General features: G+C 53.8%; 5 protein-coding genes across 6 annotated transcripts in view; 2 read left to right on the top strand and 3 right to left on the bottom strand.

Annotated features, from left to right (window-relative positions):
- The window catches only part of CAPZB (capping actin protein of muscle Z-line subunit beta), a 70971-nt gene extending 68107 nt beyond the window's left edge, over window positions 1-2864 (top strand). The window contains exons 9-10 of one of the 2 annotated variants that reach the window (XM_069874460.1): window positions 220-331; window positions 2046-2864. In XM_069874460.1, the coding sequence (XP_069730561.1) occupies window positions 220-322 (103 nt within the window). In that variant the 3' untranslated portion in view covers window positions 323-331; window positions 2046-2864. The remainder of the gene's footprint in view (window positions 1-219; window positions 332-2045) is intronic. The other variant, XM_069874462.1, reaches the window with a different exon arrangement.
- Window positions 1-20911, bottom strand: part of MICOS10 (mitochondrial contact site and cristae organizing system subunit 10) — a 285369-nt gene that overhangs the window by 93972 nt on the left and 170486 nt on the right. The window lies entirely within an intron of this gene.
- Window positions 3731-10382, bottom strand: SLC66A1 (solute carrier family 66 member 1). Its single transcript, XM_069874459.1, has 8 exons — window positions 10150-10382; window positions 9297-9501; window positions 8508-8637; window positions 8113-8200; window positions 5672-5826; window positions 5373-5465; window positions 4787-4972; window positions 3731-4407 (listed from the first exon to the last, which is right to left on the bottom strand). The coding sequence occupies exons 2-8, from the start codon at window positions 9464-9466 to the stop codon at window positions 4309-4311; spliced, it is 921 nt and encodes a 306-aa protein (XP_069730560.1). The 5' UTR covers window positions 9467-9501; window positions 10150-10382; the 3' UTR covers window positions 3731-4308.
- AKR7A2 (aldo-keto reductase family 7 member A2) lies at window positions 13307-17456 on the top strand. The gene is made up of 7 exons (XM_069874552.1): window positions 13307-13507; window positions 14412-14599; window positions 15096-15200; window positions 15688-15784; window positions 15883-15982; window positions 16317-16446; window positions 16984-17456. The coding sequence occupies exons 1-7, from the start codon at window positions 13309-13311 to the stop codon at window positions 17143-17145; spliced, it is 981 nt and encodes a 326-aa protein (XP_069730653.1). The 5' UTR covers window positions 13307-13308; the 3' UTR covers window positions 17146-17456.
- On the bottom strand, window positions 17710-20863 carry MRTO4 (MRT4 homolog, ribosome maturation factor). Its single transcript, XM_069874553.1, has 8 exons — window positions 20764-20863; window positions 20604-20662; window positions 19911-20014; window positions 19745-19826; window positions 19355-19422; window positions 18769-18920; window positions 18322-18398; window positions 17710-18038 (listed from the first exon to the last, which is right to left on the bottom strand). Exons 1-8 carry the CDS (start codon window positions 20789-20791, stop codon window positions 17877-17879), a joined length of 732 nt encoding a protein of 243 aa, XP_069730654.1. The 5' UTR covers window positions 20792-20863; the 3' UTR covers window positions 17710-17876.

Below are 20911 nucleotides of genomic sequence, written 5' to 3'. Positions count from 1 at the left end.
TGTCAGCATTGGTGAGGTGATCGCTCGGAACCGGTAACATACGTAGTGCCTGGCTTCAGCTTCTTCTCCGGCCTCTTCTGTTTCTTTCACCTGTGCGTTTACTCTTGTTCTTCCTGAGCGTGCTCCAGGTGCTGTCCTGACCACTGGCTCTGTGTTACTGAGTTCTCCTGACTGTTCTTTCCCTGTTTGCTTTCCCTCCTTTCCGCCCCCTCTCTGTAGATCTGTCGATGCTATCCCCGACAACCAAAAGTATAAGCAGTTGCAGAGGGAGCTTTCTCAAGTGTTGACCCAGCGCCAGATCTACATCCAGCCCGATAACTAAACCGATCAGGTACCCTGTGCGGTGTGACACCAGCACTAAACCAGGACTCACCCGGCCCGGCCCCCGCATGGTAACCGGGTCGGGACTAACCCCTAACTGCGCCGGCTGGCAGACCACGGGTCAGCCCTCTCACTCAAGGGTTATTTATTAACATGGCAACTAAATGCTGTGGGGTTTATCCTGAGCATTCCTCCTTTCCCTGTTTGAAATACCTCACTCTGAAATGTAGTGGCATTTACCCACCTCATGCTCTGCCTTGGGAACAGGAGAGAAGCCCACGGTGACATTCCTGGAATGCCATTAGATTGGCCTGAGTTGATCCAGGAGCCTGAGTCCCTGTCCACGTGCACCAGGGGGTTTTCCTGATGGGGTGCACCACTTCTGTGAGAAACTCCCTGAAACCTTAGCGTTCTCCCTTGGGAATGCAACCTTGGAAGTCTTATACAAAACCATCCAGTGCTTCCTGTGACTTCCAAGTAGATGAGCTTCCCCGTGCACATCCCATTTGCCTTGAACTTCCTTGGAGCTTGAAATCCAGTCCTGCTCAAGCTCCACTGGAACATTCCCAGCCTCTACTGGGTTGTGGCCACCAGAGGGGTTTGTTCATGAGCGCTCGTTTGCTCTGGAGCTCTGAATGCCCGACACACACGGTGGTTCCTGCCCCTGCGCCAGCTGAACCTTCCACTCCAGTTACAGGTGTCAGCTGAACACACGACAAAGGGGAAAGGTGCCGCGTGTTGGTGATGGCAGAACCTTTAGCTAGTGACAAACATCAAATGTCCATGTTTGATAAAGCAGTGGGAGTCTCCAAAGAGAAGAGAATGAAAACACTATTATAGAAACGTTAGGAACATAACTGACACCACGAGCAGCCTTTTCCACAGGAGGCGGCATCTAGGTAGCTCCAAGGGCTGGAAAAGGTGTGAAACATGGTTTACATGGGAGAAACCCTACCAGAGTGGATCTGAACAGCTTCGCTGTGGAAGCAGCCCCTGAGCAGCCTGCTAGTGTTACCCTGCCAGCAGTCACGGTTAAAAGGGGTTTTTAAGATTGGGAATCACCCCTTGTGCCATTGGGGATGGAAGCTCCTCGCAGCGTCCGACAGGGCAGTGAGCAAAGCGGGCTCTGGAACGACACAGCTTTACCCAATAACCAAACCTTCAGCCACAAAGGGAGTCCCTGCACTAATCCTGCTGACAGCATCTCTGTTCTTCGGCTGCTTTGATCCGCTCCTTCCTCCAGCCAAGGGACAAACTGGAAATGCAAAGTCAAGAAACCAACCTCTGGCCACGTTTCCCACTGGTGAACGTGCTGGAGGGGAGCGTGGCCGCGGCCGCTTGGCCCTGGGGGAACGGCCCGTGGGAATGCAGGGGCCTCCCGAGCCCAGCCTTTCCAGGTTCCCATGTGGAGGCTGGATTGTCCCTTCCTTCCCGGCCCTGTTGACTGGTGCTGTAAGGACAGGACTGGGAATCCCTCTCCGACAGCTGGAGGTGATGGACGTGCTGGGGCAGCGAGGCCTTCTGGTGCCGTCCTGGCTGGTGTGAATTGTGCTTTGGTGCTCACCCTAAACTGCTCGCTCGGCCTCCTGCTTCCCGAAAGGGAACAGGGAAGCAGAGCTGTGGTTCCTCTGCCTGGGCTGAGGTGCTGCTCCCTCCCGTTGCCTCTGTGAAATGCGTCCTCACAAAGGCTTCGCCTCTCACATGCGTCTCCTTCTTCCCCACAGGTCTGTGCAGACTTTTGCAGACAAATCAAAACAAGAAGCTCTTAAAAACGACCTGGTGGAGGCTTTGAAGAGGAAGCAGCAGAGTTAAAGCCCTCCTCGTGCTAACACACCCTGCCATGCACTCGTTAGATTCCTTTCTTAGAGAACTCATCCCCCCCTGCCCTTTTCTGTTACCTCACATCACAACTCGCATTCAGCACTCTCCGTGCAGCCCCATCCTCCCCCCATCAATAAAGCTGTACAAACTTTTTCAGTCTCTGAGGCCTATTTCCACCACATTTTATGATCCAGACCTTAGGCTACGATCCTGTAAAAGGCCATGTATTTCCACCTCTTCCCATTTATCTGCATAAACATGAATCATTGTTTGTCTTTTCCTCCCCCCAACCCGCCTTTTGTTACATTGGTGTAAAAAATGTAAAACAAAACTTTATTAAATACTGTGGTGTGTGAAAGAGGGAGAACTGGAACAACCCCCCCACCCTGTTCCCGGTGTGTTTGGGGGCTGGGCAGAGGGGCTGGCAGGCGGGAGGGAGGGAAGAGCAGCTGTTCCTTGCTCTTGGACCACGCTGCCTCCATCGGATTCGCAAGGAGACAGCGATTCGGAGACCTGCTGAAAGCTCTGCTCTTCTGTAGCCTAGTTCCGAGGCGCTTTTCTGTCAATTTTTATGGAATGCAAAAGGGTTTTTGTTTTGATTTTGTTTTTTGTAAAGCTTAAATCAAATCCACATCGGGTACTTGAGCCTCCATACTAAAAAATAAATAAAAAAAAAGACTAAAACAAACAAAAAAAATACAAATAAAACCAAGTCCCAGGAAGCTGTGTGTGCAGTTGTGTCCTCATTCCCTGTCCCCTGCAGCCTTACCTGAGCCTTCGTGTGGCAGCAGCTGCTCTGACCGTGGGTGGCTGGATGCGTACTGGAGTGCAGCAATCACTGGATGCTCTGCGGATCCCAGACTCTCTGGCCGTGTGTGGATGCGTACTGGAGCGCAGTAATCGCTAGATGCCCCACAGATCCCAGCTGCTCTGTTCTGTGGGCACGGGACCAAGAGAAACCTGTGCTTTCATTTCTTTTCTCTTGCCCCCAGGCCAGCTGGATCGTTGTTGTCTTAAGAGAGGTTTGGTGCATGGTCCCGGGGTTATTTGTGAGCCCCCCAAGGCTCAAACCCCTCCAAACCCTTGGTGGTCAGAGGGACCTTGAGCAGCTCCTTCCACGCATGTGCTCGGGTTATAGCAAACTTGCAGTCCTAGCAAAACTGAGGGAGCAAATCCCTGAACGGCTCTTCCTGTACTTGGCATTGAAATTGCCCTTCTCGTGAACCTATGCAAATTGAGGCTGCCAGCACTAACGATGATTAACATGCTCAAATTCTGCTTTCTTGTGCTGTTCAGGCGTGTGTGTGTGTGTGTGTGTGCGCGCACGCACGTGTGCCACCTGGACATGATCGCCCATTACAACATTTTTTCCGAGGCAGCCAGGCCCAGTCATACCCTGTCCCTGAAACCAGAGCAAGCAGACAGGCAGCATATCCCGCCCGGATACTTGCCCAGCCGAGAGGTGATGGAGCAGCTTTCTCAGGAATCCCACGCGGTTGAAGCGTGTCGAGGCATGCAATGGAATATCAGACATGTGGGGACTGAGACACATGAAGGAAGAGGGAGAAGCTGCTGGATGAACCAGCAAGATAAAACCAAAGGAGGTGCATGTGCAAGGACGTGTTTCATAGCTGCATGAGCCACGCTGAGGAAGATGTGTATCAGGGCCAAACACTTTGGTTACGCTGCTCCTTCCTTTCAAACTGGCTCCAGCCATTACCAGATCATCCAGAAGGAGCTCGTGGTGGAGCCGAAGCCCACAGAGGTCAGGGGTGCTCATGTCGGTGGCAAGTCAGTCATCTGTGCCCTCCCTGCAGCTCCTTAGGCCCTTCCCACGTTTGCTGGTACCCTGGAAGCTCCCAATCGCCCTCGAGACTGAAGGTAAAGCAGTGACTGAGCTCAGCTGTGGGGCGTCAGGGCAGCACAGAGCAACCTTTTGAGGTATCAAACCATTCCCTTTTTATGCTGACAATATTACGGGTATCAAAGAGGCACAAGGTCTTCGAGCAGCACCCTTTGCTGCCTGGCTGGGCTCAGTGCCTTAGCAGCACAAGTCACCCACAGCTCGTCCCCAGAGCTGCCGGGACAGTGGGGCCAGTCTGCCCGGCTTGGAGCCGGCTTTCCCGTCCACATCCTCCTCTTTCAGTCCAGGGCAGGGCTCCCGCATCAGCTCTCCAGGCTGCCACCCTGCTCGCCAAGCAGAGCATCCCTCTCTTCGCGGGTACTGGGTCTCCCTTTCCGATAAGCGAGAAACTGGAAGGAGATCTGAGACAAGGTTAAGGCTCTTCACACAGGCTGGGGTGGATCCATGTGATGTGGTGGGTCTCACTGCCCAAAAAAGGCTGTTTGAGCCAGGAGAGGGAGAAACCTGATGGGTCCAGAACAACTCGAACCCCAACAGCTCCCCACGGAGAGTTGTCCCTTCCCAAAACTGTACGAGCTTAGTACAAGTCTGAAGAATTCAGCTGTTGCAGCCCTGTAAATTACGGGCATGCAGGTGAGTAAGCACAGCTCAAAACCAACCACTTGAGTGGCATCAACTAACTTCTGCCCAACCCTACCTGCCCCAAAACAGGATTGCTCCTGCCAAAACCCTACAGGCAGGATGCGATCCCAGAGAGAAATGCTGATGCAGAAAGGATACAACGATGTCGAGGGAAAGGACGCCCAGGCTGCCCACCAGCCAGGGGAGGTGGTGCAGGACATAGTCACCCTCACCCTGCCCCGGCTCTGGGTTCTTCAGGAGAACGCTGAGGCCGTAAAGCGAGTTCCCCAGCATCACCAGGGCAAAGAGAGAGTAGGAGACACCAGCTGTGGATTTCCTCTTGTACTGGAAAAAGAGGCCAGGGAGAGGAGCTGGGGGGCAGCTCTCTGAAATCTCACTAGAACGTAGCATTAATCACCCTCCCACCAAAAAATGAGAAGAAAAAAGGTGGTGACTCAGTGCCAAAAGTTCCCCTTTTAAAGGGGAACTAAATAAAAGACAAAATAAATAAAGACAAAAGGAAAGCCTCACCCTCAGAATATTAGTATGCTAAAAGGGAGAAAAATTTATCAGGCTTTGGAGTTGAAATGCAGAAAAATAGTGCCTTATGAAATGTTCAGAGATGGGGACCTGGGACCCCTGACTGAAGAGAAAGATGCTCCCACCACCCCGCTTCTATTTGAAGCCTCAGGGCCCCATCGTGTCCCCAGGACCTGTCTGTGTCCTCCTCCTCCCGCACACGTACGTTTGTGTAGATCTGGGGGACACGGGAGCACAGGTACAGCACGGAGGAGATGGAGCCGATGGTGAAGCCAATGATCTCGCTTCTGGTGAAAGGCTGCAAGGCAAGGGGAGGGGTGGGCAGCCCCCTTGTTTTCAGAGACACGCTTTCCACCCAAACCACGGCTCTGCCTTTCATTTCCCCATCTACCCCTCACTTTGCCGAGCATGAAGCGGGATGGCACTGGCCCGGCAGGACATGCCCTCCCCATCGGACACTTCATCCACTCTCCCTCCATCACTCAGCTTTAGGAACCAGCTCACCTTTGTCCCAGGCTCATCCAGGCCAGCAGAGAGCAGAGATCTCCCTTTAAACACAACTGGATCTTGCACCGCAGCAGCATCTCTGTCCAGGAAGGAGACAGCTGACACTGTCCCCACGGAAAGGAAGGTGAAGGCTGCATTGATGGGAGTGGTGACTGCAGGGAATCAAGTGGGCACTGGTTACGAAGGGCTCCTCCATTGGCCCAGTGCAGCCCAGCAGCCTCGGTGGGTGCTTGAGCATCACTGGGTACAGAGACCTTAGACCTTCCCTTATCTCCATGGCAGCTCAGCCTGCACCAAAGCGCTCTGGCAATAGCAGCTGCAGGCGTTTTATCTCATGATGATGTGGGCAATTTGTAAGTTATCAGGGAGGAAACCACTCCTATCTCAGCGGACTGAGAGCACTCTGGTTTCTTTGGGGTTAGGGCTCTTCATTCCCTCTGCTAAAAAGCTTTTCATTGCCTTAACTCACAGTAGTACTTGGTCAAACCCTACCAGACCAGGCCCTGCTTTGACAGCAAGGCCTGTGTTAGATTCCGTAAACAACCTCTCCTGCATTAACAGAGCTCCATTGTTGCTGCTTTAATAAGTTTACATGTCTTTAATAAGTTACATAGTTATCAGAGTCCCCAGGTATGCCTATCTGTAGTTCACAGAAAACTGCAATGCCCCAAAGTGATTCTTCTCTCACTGCTTAAGCCTTCCACGAACTCTCCAAGTTCCCTTTTTACTATGTTTGAACAGGAAGGAACTTCTCCATAGGCTGCCACTGACTGTGAGAGGAGAACTGACCCCAAAAGAGCTGGAGAACTTCAGCCCTTTCCCGAGTCAAGCAATCTGGCTGTGGTTTCCAGCTCCAAGATGGAATCACCTCATAACTGAGTGCAAGGAATTTCTTTCTATACTTAATGCACCCAACAGTGAATCATAGAATCATAGAATCACCAGGTTGGAAGAGACCCACCAGATCATCGAGTCCAACCATTCCCACCAATCTTTAAACCATGCCCCTCAGTACCTCATCCACCTGCACCTTAAACACCTCCAGGGAAGGCGAGTCAACCACCTCCCTGGGCAGCCTCTGCCAGTGCCCAATGACCCTTCCTGTGAAGAATTTTTTCCTTATGTCAAGCCTGAACCTCCCCTGGCGGAGCTTGAGGCCATTCCCTCTCGTCCTGTCCCTTGTCACTTGGGAGAAGAGCCCAGCACCCTCCTCTCCACAACCTCCCTTCAGGTAGTTGTAGAGAGCAATGAGGTCTCCCCTCAGCCTCCTCTTCTCCAGGATAAACACCCCCAGCTCTCTCAGCCGCTCCTCTTCTTCTCCAGCCCCTTCACCAGCTTCGTTGCTCTTCTCTGGATTCGCTCCAGAGCCTCAACATCCTTCTTGGGGTGAGGGGCCCAGAACTGAACACAGGATTCGAGGAGCAGTCTCACCAGTGCCGAGTCCAGAGGGAGAACAACCTCCCTGGACCTGCTGGTCACACCATTTCTGATCCAAGCCAAGATGCCATTGGCCTTCTTGGCCACCTGGGCCACTGCTGGCTCATGTTCAGTCGCTGTCAACCAACACCCCCAGGTCCTTCTCCTCCAGGCACTTTTAAGCCAGGCTTCTCCCAGTCTGTAGCTGCTCAGGGGTTTTGTGCCCCAAGTGCAGAACCCGGCATTTGGCCTTGTTAAACCTGCCATTGGACTCTGCCAGCGGTCCAGCCTGTTCAGATCCCTTTGCAGAGCCTCCCCATCCTCCAGCAGATCAGCGCTTCCACCCAGCTTAGTGTTGTCCGCAAACTTGCTCAGGGTGCACTCGATGCCTTCATCCAGGTCATTGATAAAGACATTGAACAGGGCTGCACCCAGCACTGAGCCCTGGGGAACCCCACTTGTCACTGGCCTCCAGCTGGAGTTAACTCCATTTCCCACCACTCTCTGGGCCCAGTCATTCAACCAGTTTTACACCCAGGAGAGCGAGTGCCTGTCCAGTACAGAGGTGACAGTTTCCGAATCAGGATGCTATGAGAAACTGTATCAAAGGCTTTACTAAAGTCCAAGAAGATACATCCACAGCCTTTCTCCCTTCAAGAGTCTAGTCACTTGGTCATAGAAGGAGATCAGGTTAGTTTGGCAACACCTGCCTTTCGTGAACCCATGTTGACTGGAATTGATTTTCCACATGGACACTGCACATGGTGGTTTGTAGGGTCTGCAAAGCCCCAGGCACGGTCAGTCAGTATCTGTGGGTGCTCAGGTTATCCAAGAAAAGAAAACAGCAGGCAACAAGGGGCATCTAACAACTGCAACAACGTGTTTGCAAAGCATCTCTGCCCTGCTGCTTCTTCTCCAGGGACTGCTTCTCTTCTTGGCTTCGCAGCTGAAGACAAGCCAGCCCCAAAAACACACCAAGGCAGGGAGCACATGACCCTGCCACCCTTCATGCCCCAACTCACATCCTTCGCCTCGGTTCTTCACTCTGTAGTAGCTGTAGAGAGAGAGCATCACGAGGTCTGCCAGCACATAGTAAACTGCTGTGTACACCTGTGGGGAGAGGATACGTTGGTCCTGCCTGTAGAAAGGCCTCAGCTGATGTTGGGGATGAGCCAGCATCCCAAGGCATTGCATCACATCCTGGGGGGAAAGGGAGCACCCCTGGGCAGGGCAGGGTAGGGAAAAGGGAGCATCCTGAGGGAAAAAAGGAAGCATGCCTGGTGGGGAAGGGAGAAGGAAGCATCCCCAAATTGTTTGGGTCTCTGGTTTCTGGTACTGGGTTAAGCAGCTCCCATCCCTCCTCCCTGGGGCCTGGGGTGTCGGAGAGCTGACCCATTCCCAGAGAGTCAGTCGGTACCTGTAGTGGTAACTGGTCAGCCAGGAAGGAACCAATGAGGTTTAGGAGGTCTCCGCCCAGCCATCCCAGCAGGAAATATATGGAGAGAGCCCGGTCCATGATGCCCGTTTTGCAGGCTTGGTAAAACTGCCTGCAGAGAGCAAGTTGGGCAGACACAAACTGTCACCCCAACCGCATCAGCACTACCTGGGAACCATCCCGAGGTCTCCCTCCCTGGATGAGCTTGGGACAAAGGTGAGCTGGTTTCTAAAAGCAGAGACTTCCTTTAGCAAAGCTACACGCTCCTCTACACCCTGGCCATGTGACAAGTCCCACAACTCCCTGGGTGCTCGCTGGGCTCAAGGCCCTGTGACCTGTCCCTCGTGCAGGGGCAGAAATCAGCAAGGAGATGCACCGGTTGCAGAAACCACCTCTCTGGTTACGAAATAATCTGACAATACAACAAGGGTGAGTGCAAACCACCACGTTCCCCACTACCATGGCTGACCCAGCACTTCCAAGAAGCCCATGACTTCTGGAAACATTCCTTCTGCACGTATGACCTGCAACAACTGCATTGCAGTTGGGTGACGTGGGTTATTACAGCTGCCAAGCATAATAATAACAATATAACAACAAACAAAGCTTTGAGGCTGTATGGCCTGCTCCCTCTCACCTTTTAAATCCCAGTTTTCCGAGCCCACATTGCTTTTGCCCGGTAGATTTCGTAACTCAAGGAGAATGCATGTGAAATTTTATTTTAAAGAAGAGTTTAAAAGGGGTTGGCTAGGTTTCAGGAGTGATACTTACGGAAAAGAGGCAGCTGCAAAGCAGAAGATGGATACCAGACCCAGGATGACGCTGGCGATGTCCCGACCGTCTTGAGCACATTCGTTGAATACATCCATCACCCACCGGGAGCCATTAGGACAGTTGGAAAGATTCCCAAGAGGGAGAGCCCTCCAGTGCTGCACCCCCATAGCTAAGGGATCTTTATCAGTGTGCACCAGCAAAACTATGGGGATAGAATCAGAGAACAGTTTGGGTCAGAAGGGACCTTAAAGCCCATCCAGTTCAAAACCCCTGCAGGGACACCTCCCACTGGATCAGGGGCTCCAAGCCCCATCCAACCTGGCCTTGAACCCCTCCAGGATGGGGCAGCCACCACTGCTCTGGGCAGCCTGGTCCAGGGCCTCTCCATCCTCACCGCAAAACATTTCTGCCTAAGATCTCATCTCATCTCAGTCTCCTCTCTTTCAGCTTCAAACCCGTTCCCTCTAGTCCTCTCCCTTTACTCTCTGATCCAGAGCCCCTCCCCAGTACTAGAAACTGCTCTTAAGGTCTCTGCAAAGCCTTCTCTTCTCCAAGCCCCATGTCTCTCAGCCTGTCCTCAACATAACGCTGGGGAAAATACAATAACACAGGAAAAAATAAAATAACACTGGGGAAAAATAGAGATACATCTGGTACAAGCTCACAGCTTCTCCAGCTACAGCTCAAAGCCGGCTTGTGTTGCAAAACTTTCATTACTGGCCTTAATTTCGCGTCTGGTGGGTCCCTTGAGGTGGGTCCCTTTAAGGTCCCTTCCAACCCAAACCATTCCGCTTCTATGATTTGGGCTCAAAGGAGAAATAAATCCCACCCTTATCAGAAAGGGACTCACCTGTGGGATGGAAACTGCTTTATTTTCCTTTAGAATCCCTCTGCCTCATCCAAAACCTGCCTTTTCTCCACAATTTCTTCAGAAACTCACCGGGTTCCCTTGCCAAATCTGCTGCCCAGCCAGAAACTCACTGCCTTTCTCCCAAATCCACCGGTTTTGGGGAACTTGATGGGATCCTTTTTGCAAAACTGCTGCTTTTAGTGGAAAAATACCGGCTGTTTTGCAAGCTTGCTGCTTTTTCAGAAGCTGGTTCGTTTTAAAAAAAACAAAACGCGTAAGAAACTTGCTCTTTCTTTGTGTAAACTGCTTTTTTTCTGAAAAAAACTTACTTTTTTGAGTAAACTTGCTGTTTTCTTCGAAGAAACTTGCTGTTTTGTCGAAGAAACTTGCTTTTTTGGAGGAAGCTTCCTGATTTTGAGTAAATTTGCGTGGTTTTTTCGAAAAAACTTGCAGTTTTTTTAAGAAAGTTGGGGTTTTTTTAATGAAACCTCCCGTCTTGCTGGAAAACTTGATGTTTCTTTGAAGAAATTTGGGTTTTTTTGAGGAAACTCGTTGTTGAGTGAAGAAGCTCTCTGGTTTTTGCTGTTTCTCCAGGCGCTGCGGAGCCGGCCGGTGCGGGGTCAGCCCCGCCCGCTCCGTGAGGCGCTGAGGGGAGGGGGGGGCGGGGGGGGCGGAGCGTCCAAGCCGCGCTCTGCGCATGCGCAACGTGAGCCGGCCGGGACGCGCGCCTCGCCGCTCGGTGTGCGCATGCGCAGTGAGCACAGCCCGCGGCGGGGGGCGCCAGAGGCACCGAGTCACCAGAGTGGGAAAGAGCCGCCGGGTCATCCAGTGCAGCCGATCCCATCAATCAACCATGGCCCTCAGCACCTCATCCACTCCTCTTTTAAACCCCTCCAGGGAAGGTGGCTCAACCACCTCCCTGGACAGCCTGTTCCAGCGCCCAGTGAACCTTTCCATGGAATTATTTTTCCTGATGTCCAGCCTGAACCTCCCCTGGGGGAGCTTGAGGCCATTTTGGCTGGAAAGCTGCCTGAAGGAGAAGGACCTGGGGGTGTTGGTGACAGCGACTGACCATGAGCCAGCAGTGGCCCAGGTGGCCAAGAAGGCCAATGGCATCTTGGCTTGGATCAGAAACGGCGTGGCCAGCAGGGCCAGGGAGGTTCTTCTCCCTCTGGACTCGGCACTGGGGAGACCGCTCCTCGAATCCTGGGGTCAGTTCTGGGCCCCTCACCACAAGAAGGATGTTGAGGCTCCGGGGCGAGTCCAGAGAAGAGCAACGAAGCTGGTGAAGGGGCTGGAGAACAGGTCTTACAAGGAGCTGCTGAGGGAACTGGGGGTGTTTAGTCTCGAGGAGGCTGAGGGGAGACCTTATTGCTCTCTCCAACTCCCTGAAAGGAGGTTGTGGAGAGGAGGGAGCTGGGCTCTTCTCCCAAGTGACAAGGGACAGGACAAGAGGGAATGAATCATCCTCATAGAATCATCATAGAATCACTAGGTTGGAAAGGACCCACTGGATCATAGAGTCTAACCATTCCCATCTGTCACAACCCAGACCCACGAGCCACACGCTCATGTCCAGCCCTGACTGGGGGATGGGAATTGGATTTGTTTGTCTGTGTGGCAATCTGGAGGCCAATAAGGTCACTCCCAGGGTGAATATCAAAAGCAGTATTTATTTCTGGCTCTGGCAAGCATAAACACACCAAGATACCGGGGCGCACAACAAAGACACGTGCGGGTGCAACCACCCAAAGCTACAGAAACGAATCCCCAAAAACAATCCAGGTCCCTCGGATCTGATCCAACATGCACACCATAAGGTAATGGGGGTGAGAGAGAAGGAAAGAAATCATCACATTTAAGGCAGCAGATGATCTCCAGAACATGTGGGCCAGGCCATGTGACAAGCTGGTGCCACAAGTGGGTAGTCCTCAGACAAAATGTTTAGGGCAAAGAGATAAATATAGTCTGACTCTACACCATCAGTCACTAAACCATACCTCTCACTACCTCATCCATCTGTCTTTTAAACACCTCCAAGGAAGGTGACTCAACCCCCTCCCTGGGCAGCCTCTGCCACTGCCCAATGACCCTTTCTGTGAAATATTATTTCCTAATGTCCAGCCTAAAGCTCCCCTGGTGGAGCTTGAGGCCATTCCCTCTCGTCCTGTCCCCTGTCCCTTGGGAGAAGAGGCCAGCTCCCTCCTCTCCACAACCTCCCTTCAGGTAGCTGGAGAGGGCAGTATGGTCTCCCCTCAGCCTCCTCTTCTCCAGGCTAAACACCCCCAGCTCTCTCAGACGCTCCTCTTGTTCTCCAGCCCCTTCACCAGCTTCGTTGCTCTTCTCTGGACTCGCTCCGGAGCCTCAACATCCTTCTTGGGGTGAGGGGCCCAGAACTGACCCCAGGATTCGAGGTGTGGTCTCACAAGTGCTGAGTACAGAGGGAGAAGAACCTCCCTGGACCTGCTGGCCACGCCGTTTCTGATCCAAGCCAAGATGCCCTTGGCCTCCTTGGCCACCTGGGCCACTGCTGGCTCATGGTCAGTCGCTGTCAACCAACACCCCCAGGTCCTTCTCCTCCAGGCAGCTTTCTAGTCTGGAGCTGCTCAGGGTTGTTGTGCCCCAAGTGCAGGACCCAGCATTTGGCCTTGTTAAACCTCATCCCGTTGGTCTCAGCCCATGGATCCAGCCTGTTCAGATCCCTTTGGAGCCTCCCGACCCTCCAGCAAATCAGCGCTTCCACCCAGCTTAGTGTCGTCCGCAAACTTGCTCAGGGTGCACTCGATGCCTTCATCCAGGTCATTGATAAAGACATTGACCAGGGCTGGACCCAGCCCTGAGCCCTGGGGACACCACTTGTCACTGGCCTCCAGCTGGAGTTAACTCCATTTCCCACCACTCTCTGGGCGCTCCAGCCAACCAGTTTTCCACCCAGGAGAGTGTGCGCCCGGCCAGTCTAGAAGCCGACAGTTTGTGAAGCAGAATTTTATGAGAAATTGCGTTAAAGTGTCTTCTGAAGTCCAAGAAAATGCATCCACAGCCCTTCCCTCATCCCATAAGGATGACGATGTCCTCCGCGCATGCGCAGTGCACGCGGACCGCCCTCCCCGCGGCCCCGTCTGTCCGCGCGTGCGCGGCGGCCCCGCAGCCCGGGGAGCGATGTCGGCGCGGGGGCCGCGTTCCGGCGCGGTGCTGGGGGCGATGGAGCTGGGGCGGCGCGCGGGGCCCGAGGCCAGCGCCGCGCTGCTCCGCGCCTTCCTGCGGCGGGGCCACCGCCTGCTCGACACCGCCTACATGTACGCGGGCGGCGAGTCCGAGCGCATCCTGGGCCAGCTGCTGCCCGGCACCGCGGAGCCCGGTATGGGGGGGCCGGGGGAGAGGGGCCTGAGGGCGAGCGGCGTCCCTGCCTGGCTGAGCCACCCCTGAGGAGGGGGGACTTCGCCCGAGCCCTTTCCCCGAGGAGCAGGGACTCCCCTGGGCCCGTTTCCCTGAGGAGAAGGATCTCCTCTTCCAGGCTGATCCCTGAGGAGAAGGGATGGCCTTGCCTAGATGACACCATCCCGAGGAGAAAGAGATTTTTTTGGAGCGTGTGCCCCAAGAAGGGTTTTCCCTGCCTGGCAGGCTCCGTCTCAGAGACGGCTTTCCCTTCTTTCTCCGAGGAGGAGGAACTTTGTGCAAGCCCGTTCCCAGAGAAGAGCCTTCCCCGCCCCGCTGACTCCGTCCATGAGGAGAAGGGTATCTCTTGCTTCCTTGACTCCATCCCTAAGGAGAAGGGGTTTCCCTGCCAGGCTAACTCCATCCATGAGGAGAAGGGCTTTCCTAGGGTCCTGTTTGTTGAGGAGAAGTGTCTTCCCATCCTGGCTGATGTCATCACTGAGAAGAAAGATTTCCCCCGAGTCCATTCCCTGAGAAGAACTTTCCTGGGGCCCTGTTCCTCCGAGGAGGAAGGTCTCTTCTGCCAAGCTTATGCCATCCCTGAGAGGAAGAGCCTTCCCTGCCTGGCTGACTCCATCCCCAAGGAGAAGAGCTTTCCCTAGGCCTGTTTACTGAGAAGAAGGGACTTCTCCCAAGACCAAGAAGGGTCTTCCCAGCCAGGCTGATGCCAGTCCTGAGGGAACTGCCCTGCTAGGCTGACATGTTCCCTGAGGAAAATGGCCTTCCCTGAAACAGCTAAAGCAATGTTTGCATTCTGCCTCAAACCCTGTTCCCTTCCTGAAAGTGGAAATGTCCCTGCTCATTCAGTTTTTCTTTCTCTCTGCCAGTGGAAGTTGCCACTAAGGCTAATCCCTGGGATGGGAAGACGTTGAAGCCTGAGAGTGTGCGATCGCAGCTGGAGACATCCCTGGAGAGGCTGAAGAGGAAGAGTGTGGAGCTCTTCTACCTCCATGCCCCTGACCATGGGACCCCAGTAGAGGAGACGCTGCGTGCCTGCAATGAGCTGCACAAAGAAGTAAAGTGGGCAATCCAAGCCTGCATCTGCCCTTGGTTCCCTCTCATCACCTTTTTACACCAGAGCTGCTCCATGTGCCCTCCCACAGCACCCGGTTTGCGCAACACTAGGAAGAGAGTAGGCAGATGACCAGGGCAAAGCCAAACAACTGGCGCCCTGCTGTGTGTTCACATGGTGTACTTTGTTCTGCAAAGCTCTTGGAAGCATTAGAACAGCTGAACTTTGCTTTCAGATGCATTAAGATTAGTGCTGCCAATGGGTGAAGAATTCCTGATTTGCATTAATCTACCAGTGCCATTTAAACTGCATGTGGATTGAAAATTAACAGAAAGCAGGAGATATTTTTTTCAGGTCGTATAAAGAGGTGAACAGGGATGAGAAAGGAACTTGGGAGTAAAATTCAACAGCTGTCCTTTTCACCACACGCATCTTGCTTCCTGTAGTTACAAATGCACTTTTACAAACTGGAACTGAGTGCCCTTTTCTTCATCCACAGGGGAAGTTTAAAGAATTTGGTCTGTCCAACTACGCAGCTTGGGAGGTGGCAGAAATCTGCACCATCTGCAAATACAACAACTGGGTGATGCCGACCGTGTACCAGGTGAGGGGTGGGGGCTCACTGTGGTCCAGTACATCCTTTGTGGAGGCTAAGATGAGTCAAACAAGAGAACAGTAACATATGGATGGTTCTCCGTGTCCTCACTGTGGGAAGGGTCTGGGAGTCCCAGATCTCAGAGCAATCCCCAACATGCAAGATATAACCACGGAAAAGGAAGCTGCTACAGTTATCTAGAAAGTCTTCTCAGGACACGTGTGATGAGAAAGTGGTCAGAGTCCTTGGAAAAAGCCGAGTATGCGTTTGTTGCTTGAGGCAGTGACTCCATGCGGAACTGTAAATCTTTTGTGTTGTTTGCAATGCTTTGGGAAGTCTGTTCCTAAGCAGATGATAGCCTTGTGTAACCTGGCGCCGCGTGTCTGGATAAGAGAAGGGTGTTGTCAGGGAAGGGTGGGGAACAAGCTGTTCTGGGCATTGGTGACCTGTCCTGAGCCAGTGTTGGAAGTTCCTTGTCTCCCTCATCTTTGTGCAGGGTATGTACAACGCAACCACTCGCCAGGTGGAAACTGAGCTGTTCCCTTGCCTGAGATACTACGGACTGCGCTTCTATGCCTACAATCCGCTCGCAGGTGCGGGGAGGGAATGGCAAGACTTTGGGATAAAATAGGCGAAATACAGACTGTAGAAGAGTTAAGCTGTTGCTAAAAGTGCTGCTGACCCTTTGCAGGAGGGCTACTGACTGGCAAATACAAGTATGAGGACAAAGACAATCGCCAGCCCACTGGAAGATTTTTTGGGAATGACTGGGCTCAAGCCTACAGGGACAGGTGGGTTTGGAGGTGACAGATAAGCAAGGGGATGTGGCAGGAGTGGCCGCATAAAAACCCAGACTAATAATCAGCCAAGGGGAAGCAGACCTGACCAAAGCTTGTGCAGTGACTACATCCACACATGTGAATGGGGCTGTGGTTTGTGACTGGGCTTTGCAGAGCGGCTTTTAGGTTTAGCCTCCCCCAGACTTACAGCAGAGGATTGCAGAAATCCTTGGAGCCTACGAAAAGTTGCATGAGGCTTCCTGAAAGCCTTTCGTATGTGACTGCGATGTAGATGTACCATTCACAAGAGGTCCTGAGAGCAATAGTGCGATTTCTTTTCTTGTAGGTACTGGAAGAAGCACAATTTTGATGGAATTGCCCTGGTAGAAAGAGCTCTGAAAGATGCATACGGTTCCAGCGCCCCGAGCCTGACAGCTGCAGCTTTGCGCTGGCTGTATAATCACTCCAAACTGCAGGTAAGCACCTGACATGGCTGCAGCCTGTGTAGAACCACCAGCACTGGGCAGGGGTTGCAGCATGCGCACAGGGAAAGGTCTGTATACAGCTCTTAGTTGGTCTATCTTGTGGACTTGTGGTGTTCCAAAAGGAATACTACTGTGCCGACTGTGCCTGCCGGGCAGCTCGTTTCCCCCTGTACCCTGTGTTCAGACTGGAAGAAGTGGAAAGTTTTAAGCACTGCTTGCTGGGTTGTTGGCTTCCTGCCCACAGCTTCCCTGCCAGAAGAGCACTTTGCTCTTCATGGAACTGGGAGGTCAATGGTTCTGTTCCCCATCTCCCCAAAATGTTCCTCTGCAGCCTGTAAAGGGATTGGGCAGCTTTTGAAGAGTTGGCAGAACTTGGAGATGCTCTGGTCTCCTGAACAGAACTTTGTAGTGTTGGCTTTCTAAGCATCCAGGTGTTACCAGATGTTCTTTACTGGAAAGCTTGTCTTGCAGCAGCTTAGGAGGTGAACTGTGTTTCTTTTGGCATGACCAACTCCTCCTGCTTCCCAGGGTTCTCTTGGAGATGCAGTGATCATTGGGATGTCCAACATGGAGCAGCTCGAGCAGAACCTTGACTACAGTGAGGAGGGTCCCCTGCTCCCACCTGTGGTGGAGGCGTTTGATAAGGCCTGGAACCTGACCGCGCATGACTGCCCCAACTATTTCCGCTAGGGAACAGGGGAGGAATGAGACAGTGGCTGCCTGGGGTGGAATATCAAGTGCAGACGCCCCCTGCCAACACGCGAACAGGGGCGATTGTTTCCTGTAGTAATGAAGCTCTGTAGGGTCCCCCACTGCTGTCAGTGCTTGTGTTGGACCATGCCTTATCCCTTCTCCTGTCAAGGATCTATGCAGCACACGCTACAAATTAAAGGGGCAGTTAATTGGGGAAAATGGAAAGATAACTGGGGGAAGGCCTTGGTTCTGCCTTCACATGGAATCTTAAATAATCACACAGGTGAATAAAATCTTTTTCTAACACAGTTTCTGTCTCTCAGCTATTGCTGTAACTTGGCTATTGATTGTTCCCTGTCAGCATGCAGTGTCTTTATGCTAGCCAGCTGCTTTCTTCTAATGCTTTTGTCAAAATAGAAGAACAAACCTGCAGCATCCCCAGTATAGGGCATGCTGCCTCTCAGCTGCACTCTGTTCACGTGCTTTCTGCTTCCCTCTCGTGTTTGAGGTGGCATTTCCCCCATACTGGGGCACTCAGTTGACAGGTAGCAGCCACAACCATGAGATTTTATGTACAGATTTATATAAAAGAACATAATAAGGTCATCTTCTATGAAGAACGTATGTGAGCCCATTGTCCTTGTCCTCCGGGTGCGATCTGAGAAGGGAATCATCCTCGTCTTGTGTCTGTAACTAAGAGCTGTCGTGTCCACACACAAGGGCTGCTGCTAGCCCTCACTGCTGTCATCACCCTCCTCCTCTTCTTCCTCCTCCTCTTCTGCCTCCTTTGCTGTTGTATCCCCTACAAGCTTCTGGAAGTCTCCAGTCTCTGAATTCCACACAAATTTGATGGTGACTTTAAACTCCGCCATCTCATAGCCAAAAAGTTTCTAGGAAAGGACACAGATTTGTCATTCCTGCTTTGCTCTGTGGCCAGCCTGGCAAAAACACTTAGGGTAAAGACCGCTTTCCTGGTGAGAACTGCAGCAAAGCAGGAGCCAAACCAGTGGCTGCTGGGAAGGCAGGAGCATGCTTGCTGCACCCCACTGACCAATACCAGAAGCGCTTCTCACCTCCACCCCAGAACTCCCAGTGGGATTACACCTAATGGTTGGTTATTCTGTGTCGGGGAAGGAAAGGCTGGCGTAGCTGTGGCGTTACAGCATTACCCACCAGGACACGGGCTTGCTCGGGGGTGAGAACGTCCCCTTCCTTGCAGACTTCGTAATCCGACAGCAGCGTCACCACTCCTGCAGGAAGAAAAGCTCACAGATACTGGGTAAGCCTCCCAGAACGGGGGTATGGAGCCAAGACCCTCTCATGCCCCACCCGTGGTAGCTGATGTCTTCCCTGCGGATATCAGCGTGAGTGGGAGGGATCGGCTCTAATGAAAACCCCACAGGTGACTTCTAAGCAGGACAGTTTCATTTGTCCTTTGACATCAGTTTCTGAAGAATGGCACAAGAGGAACACAACGAATTCGGCACCAGTCCAAGGAGAAAGTTGTCTGTGGGACTTTCTCCATTAAGCTAAATTTCACTGGATCATTTAACCTTCTCCTCAGAAGACCCTGCCTGCATGGTGACCAACACTGCTCACCTTCTCGGCCACCAAACATACCTTTCTTCAGTGCCGTTGGCAACCCCAGCTGCCGCAGCTGCGGCTCCATGGAGTGGGGGAACTGCTCCAGGGGTCCTGTGTCCAGGCTGACCGCGTACGTTGCCTTGTTCCCCGCGCGGGCAAAGTCCACCTCTCTGAACTTGGAGAACCACCTGGGATAGAGACCGGTACCCAGAGCTTCAGCCACAGGACAGTAGGGAAGGAATCACGGAATGGCCTGGGTTGGAAGGGACTACAAAGGCCAGCCGGTTCCAACCCTCTGCCATGGGCAGGGACACCTCCCACTGGATCAGGGGCTCCCAGCACCATCCAACCTGGCCTTCAACCCCTCCAGGGATGGGGCAGCCACCCCTGCTCTGGGCAACCTGGGCCAGGGCCTCCCCACCCTCACAGCAAAACATTTCTCCCTAAGATCTCTTCTCAATCTCCCCTCTTTCAGCTCAAAACTGTTCCCCCTCTTCCTATTTCTGTGCTCCCTGATCAAGAGAGGAGGAGCCTCATTATTTCAAGGGGAACGTCAGGAAGGGGAGGGGTGGGATGGAGGACAGGCTGCTTCCCACCCGGGCACTGACACTGGAGTACTCACTCATTGACCTCGTCCCTGGTGCGGTCAGTGAAGAGCAGACCCACCTCGCCTTTCAGCCGTCTGCTGACCTGGAGGAAGGGAGCAGCACATGGGGCTGGGGCAGCACTCGGGGCCAGCTGGGTCCCTCCCAGAAAGTGAAGCGGCTGCAGGGGGAGTTGGAGATCTCCAGCCCCAAGCAGCTCTGCCCTCCTCCCCAGTCAGATCCCTCCTAGAGAGCAGAGTGACTGCATGGTGGAGCAGAAGGTTTTGGCCCCAGGCAGCTCTGCCCTCCTCTCTGTCCGGGTCCCTCTGGATAGCAGAACAGCTGTGTAGACTCCAGCCCCTGACAGTTCTGCCCTCCCTGCCACTAGCTGCCCTGTGTGAGGCTCCGTGCTGCAGACCCAGCCCTACCTTGTGCAGGTTCTCTCTGTACTCACTGCTTGGCTCACGTCCCAGTGCCACCATCATTACCTTGTTCTTCCCAAAGAAGATCCTAGAGCAGCAAGAGAAAGAAGGGAGGTGGTTCCCAGGCTGCGCTCCGTGCCAGTGACCTCCCCCTCCTGCTGCCCCAGCTCACCTGCTGTGCTTCCAGGCATTGCGGACATCTTTCAGTTTGTTGTTCCGCATGTTGGCTACTGAGAAGATGTAAATGTACTTGTAGGTGTCCACGCATCGCCGGAGCTGTGATGGACCAGTTAGTGAGGGGAGCACAGCAGTGGGAACTAGGGAGGCAGTGGTGGGGCATCAAGGAAGGAGCAGGACAGGGAGTGGGGAATGGAATAGGGGGGACCACAGGGATTTGGGAATCGCAAGGATCCTGGGGCCACAGGGACCGAGAGGTAGCAGAGCACTATGGGGATGCCTTGGGGACTGGAGAAACAGCGAGGAGTGCAAACCAGGGCACCACGGGGACCCAGGGAACTGTGGAAAGCGGGGATCAGGGGGCAGCAGGAGAACATGGGGCCTGAGGGGGCAGAAGAGGCAAAGCAGGGACCAAGGCAGAGCAGGGACTGGGGGGCAGTGGGGAGAAGGAAGAAGTAGGGGTCTGGGGGCAATGGGTACCTAGGGGCAACAGGGATTGGAGAGGCAGCGAGAGGAACTGAGGGGCAGCGTGGACAGGGAGGGAGCGTGGATCAGGCACTGCGCATACCTGGGGACAGCAAGGACTGGGAAGGACCGAGGAGCTGGGGCGGGGGCAGCGGGGACCGGGAGGAAGCGGGGATTAGGGCAGCGGGGAGGGGCGGGGGGCAGCGGCCCGGGCCGGCCTCACCTCAGTGATGAGCGCCTGCTTGGCCTCCAACCCCTTTCTGGGCGTCTGCGTGAGGGAGACTGCGGGGAGCGGAGAGACAGCGTTAGGGCGGCGGGGCGGGCCCGGGGGAACGGGAAGAGGAACGGGAACGGGGACGGGGCCGGGGACGCCGCGCGCTCACCCTTGCGGTCCCGCTTGGATTTCGGCATCGTGGTGCGAGGCCCCCGCGGCGCCGCGTGAGCTGCCGGGAGCGCCTGCGGGCTGCCCCGCGCGCCGCCTGCACCATCCGGCAGCGCGCGCGGAGGGGGATGTTTCCGCGCAGGCAGCGG

The sequence above is a fragment of the Phaenicophaeus curvirostris genome, chromosome 22 (genome assembly GCF_032191515.1).
Source record: "Phaenicophaeus curvirostris isolate KB17595 chromosome 22, BPBGC_Pcur_1.0, whole genome shotgun sequence".
Lineage (NCBI taxonomy): Eukaryota > Metazoa > Chordata > Aves > Cuculiformes > Cuculidae > Phaenicophaeus > Phaenicophaeus curvirostris.
Note: the sequence above shows the minus strand (reverse complement) of the source record. Positions and strands in the feature narration are given on the sequence as shown.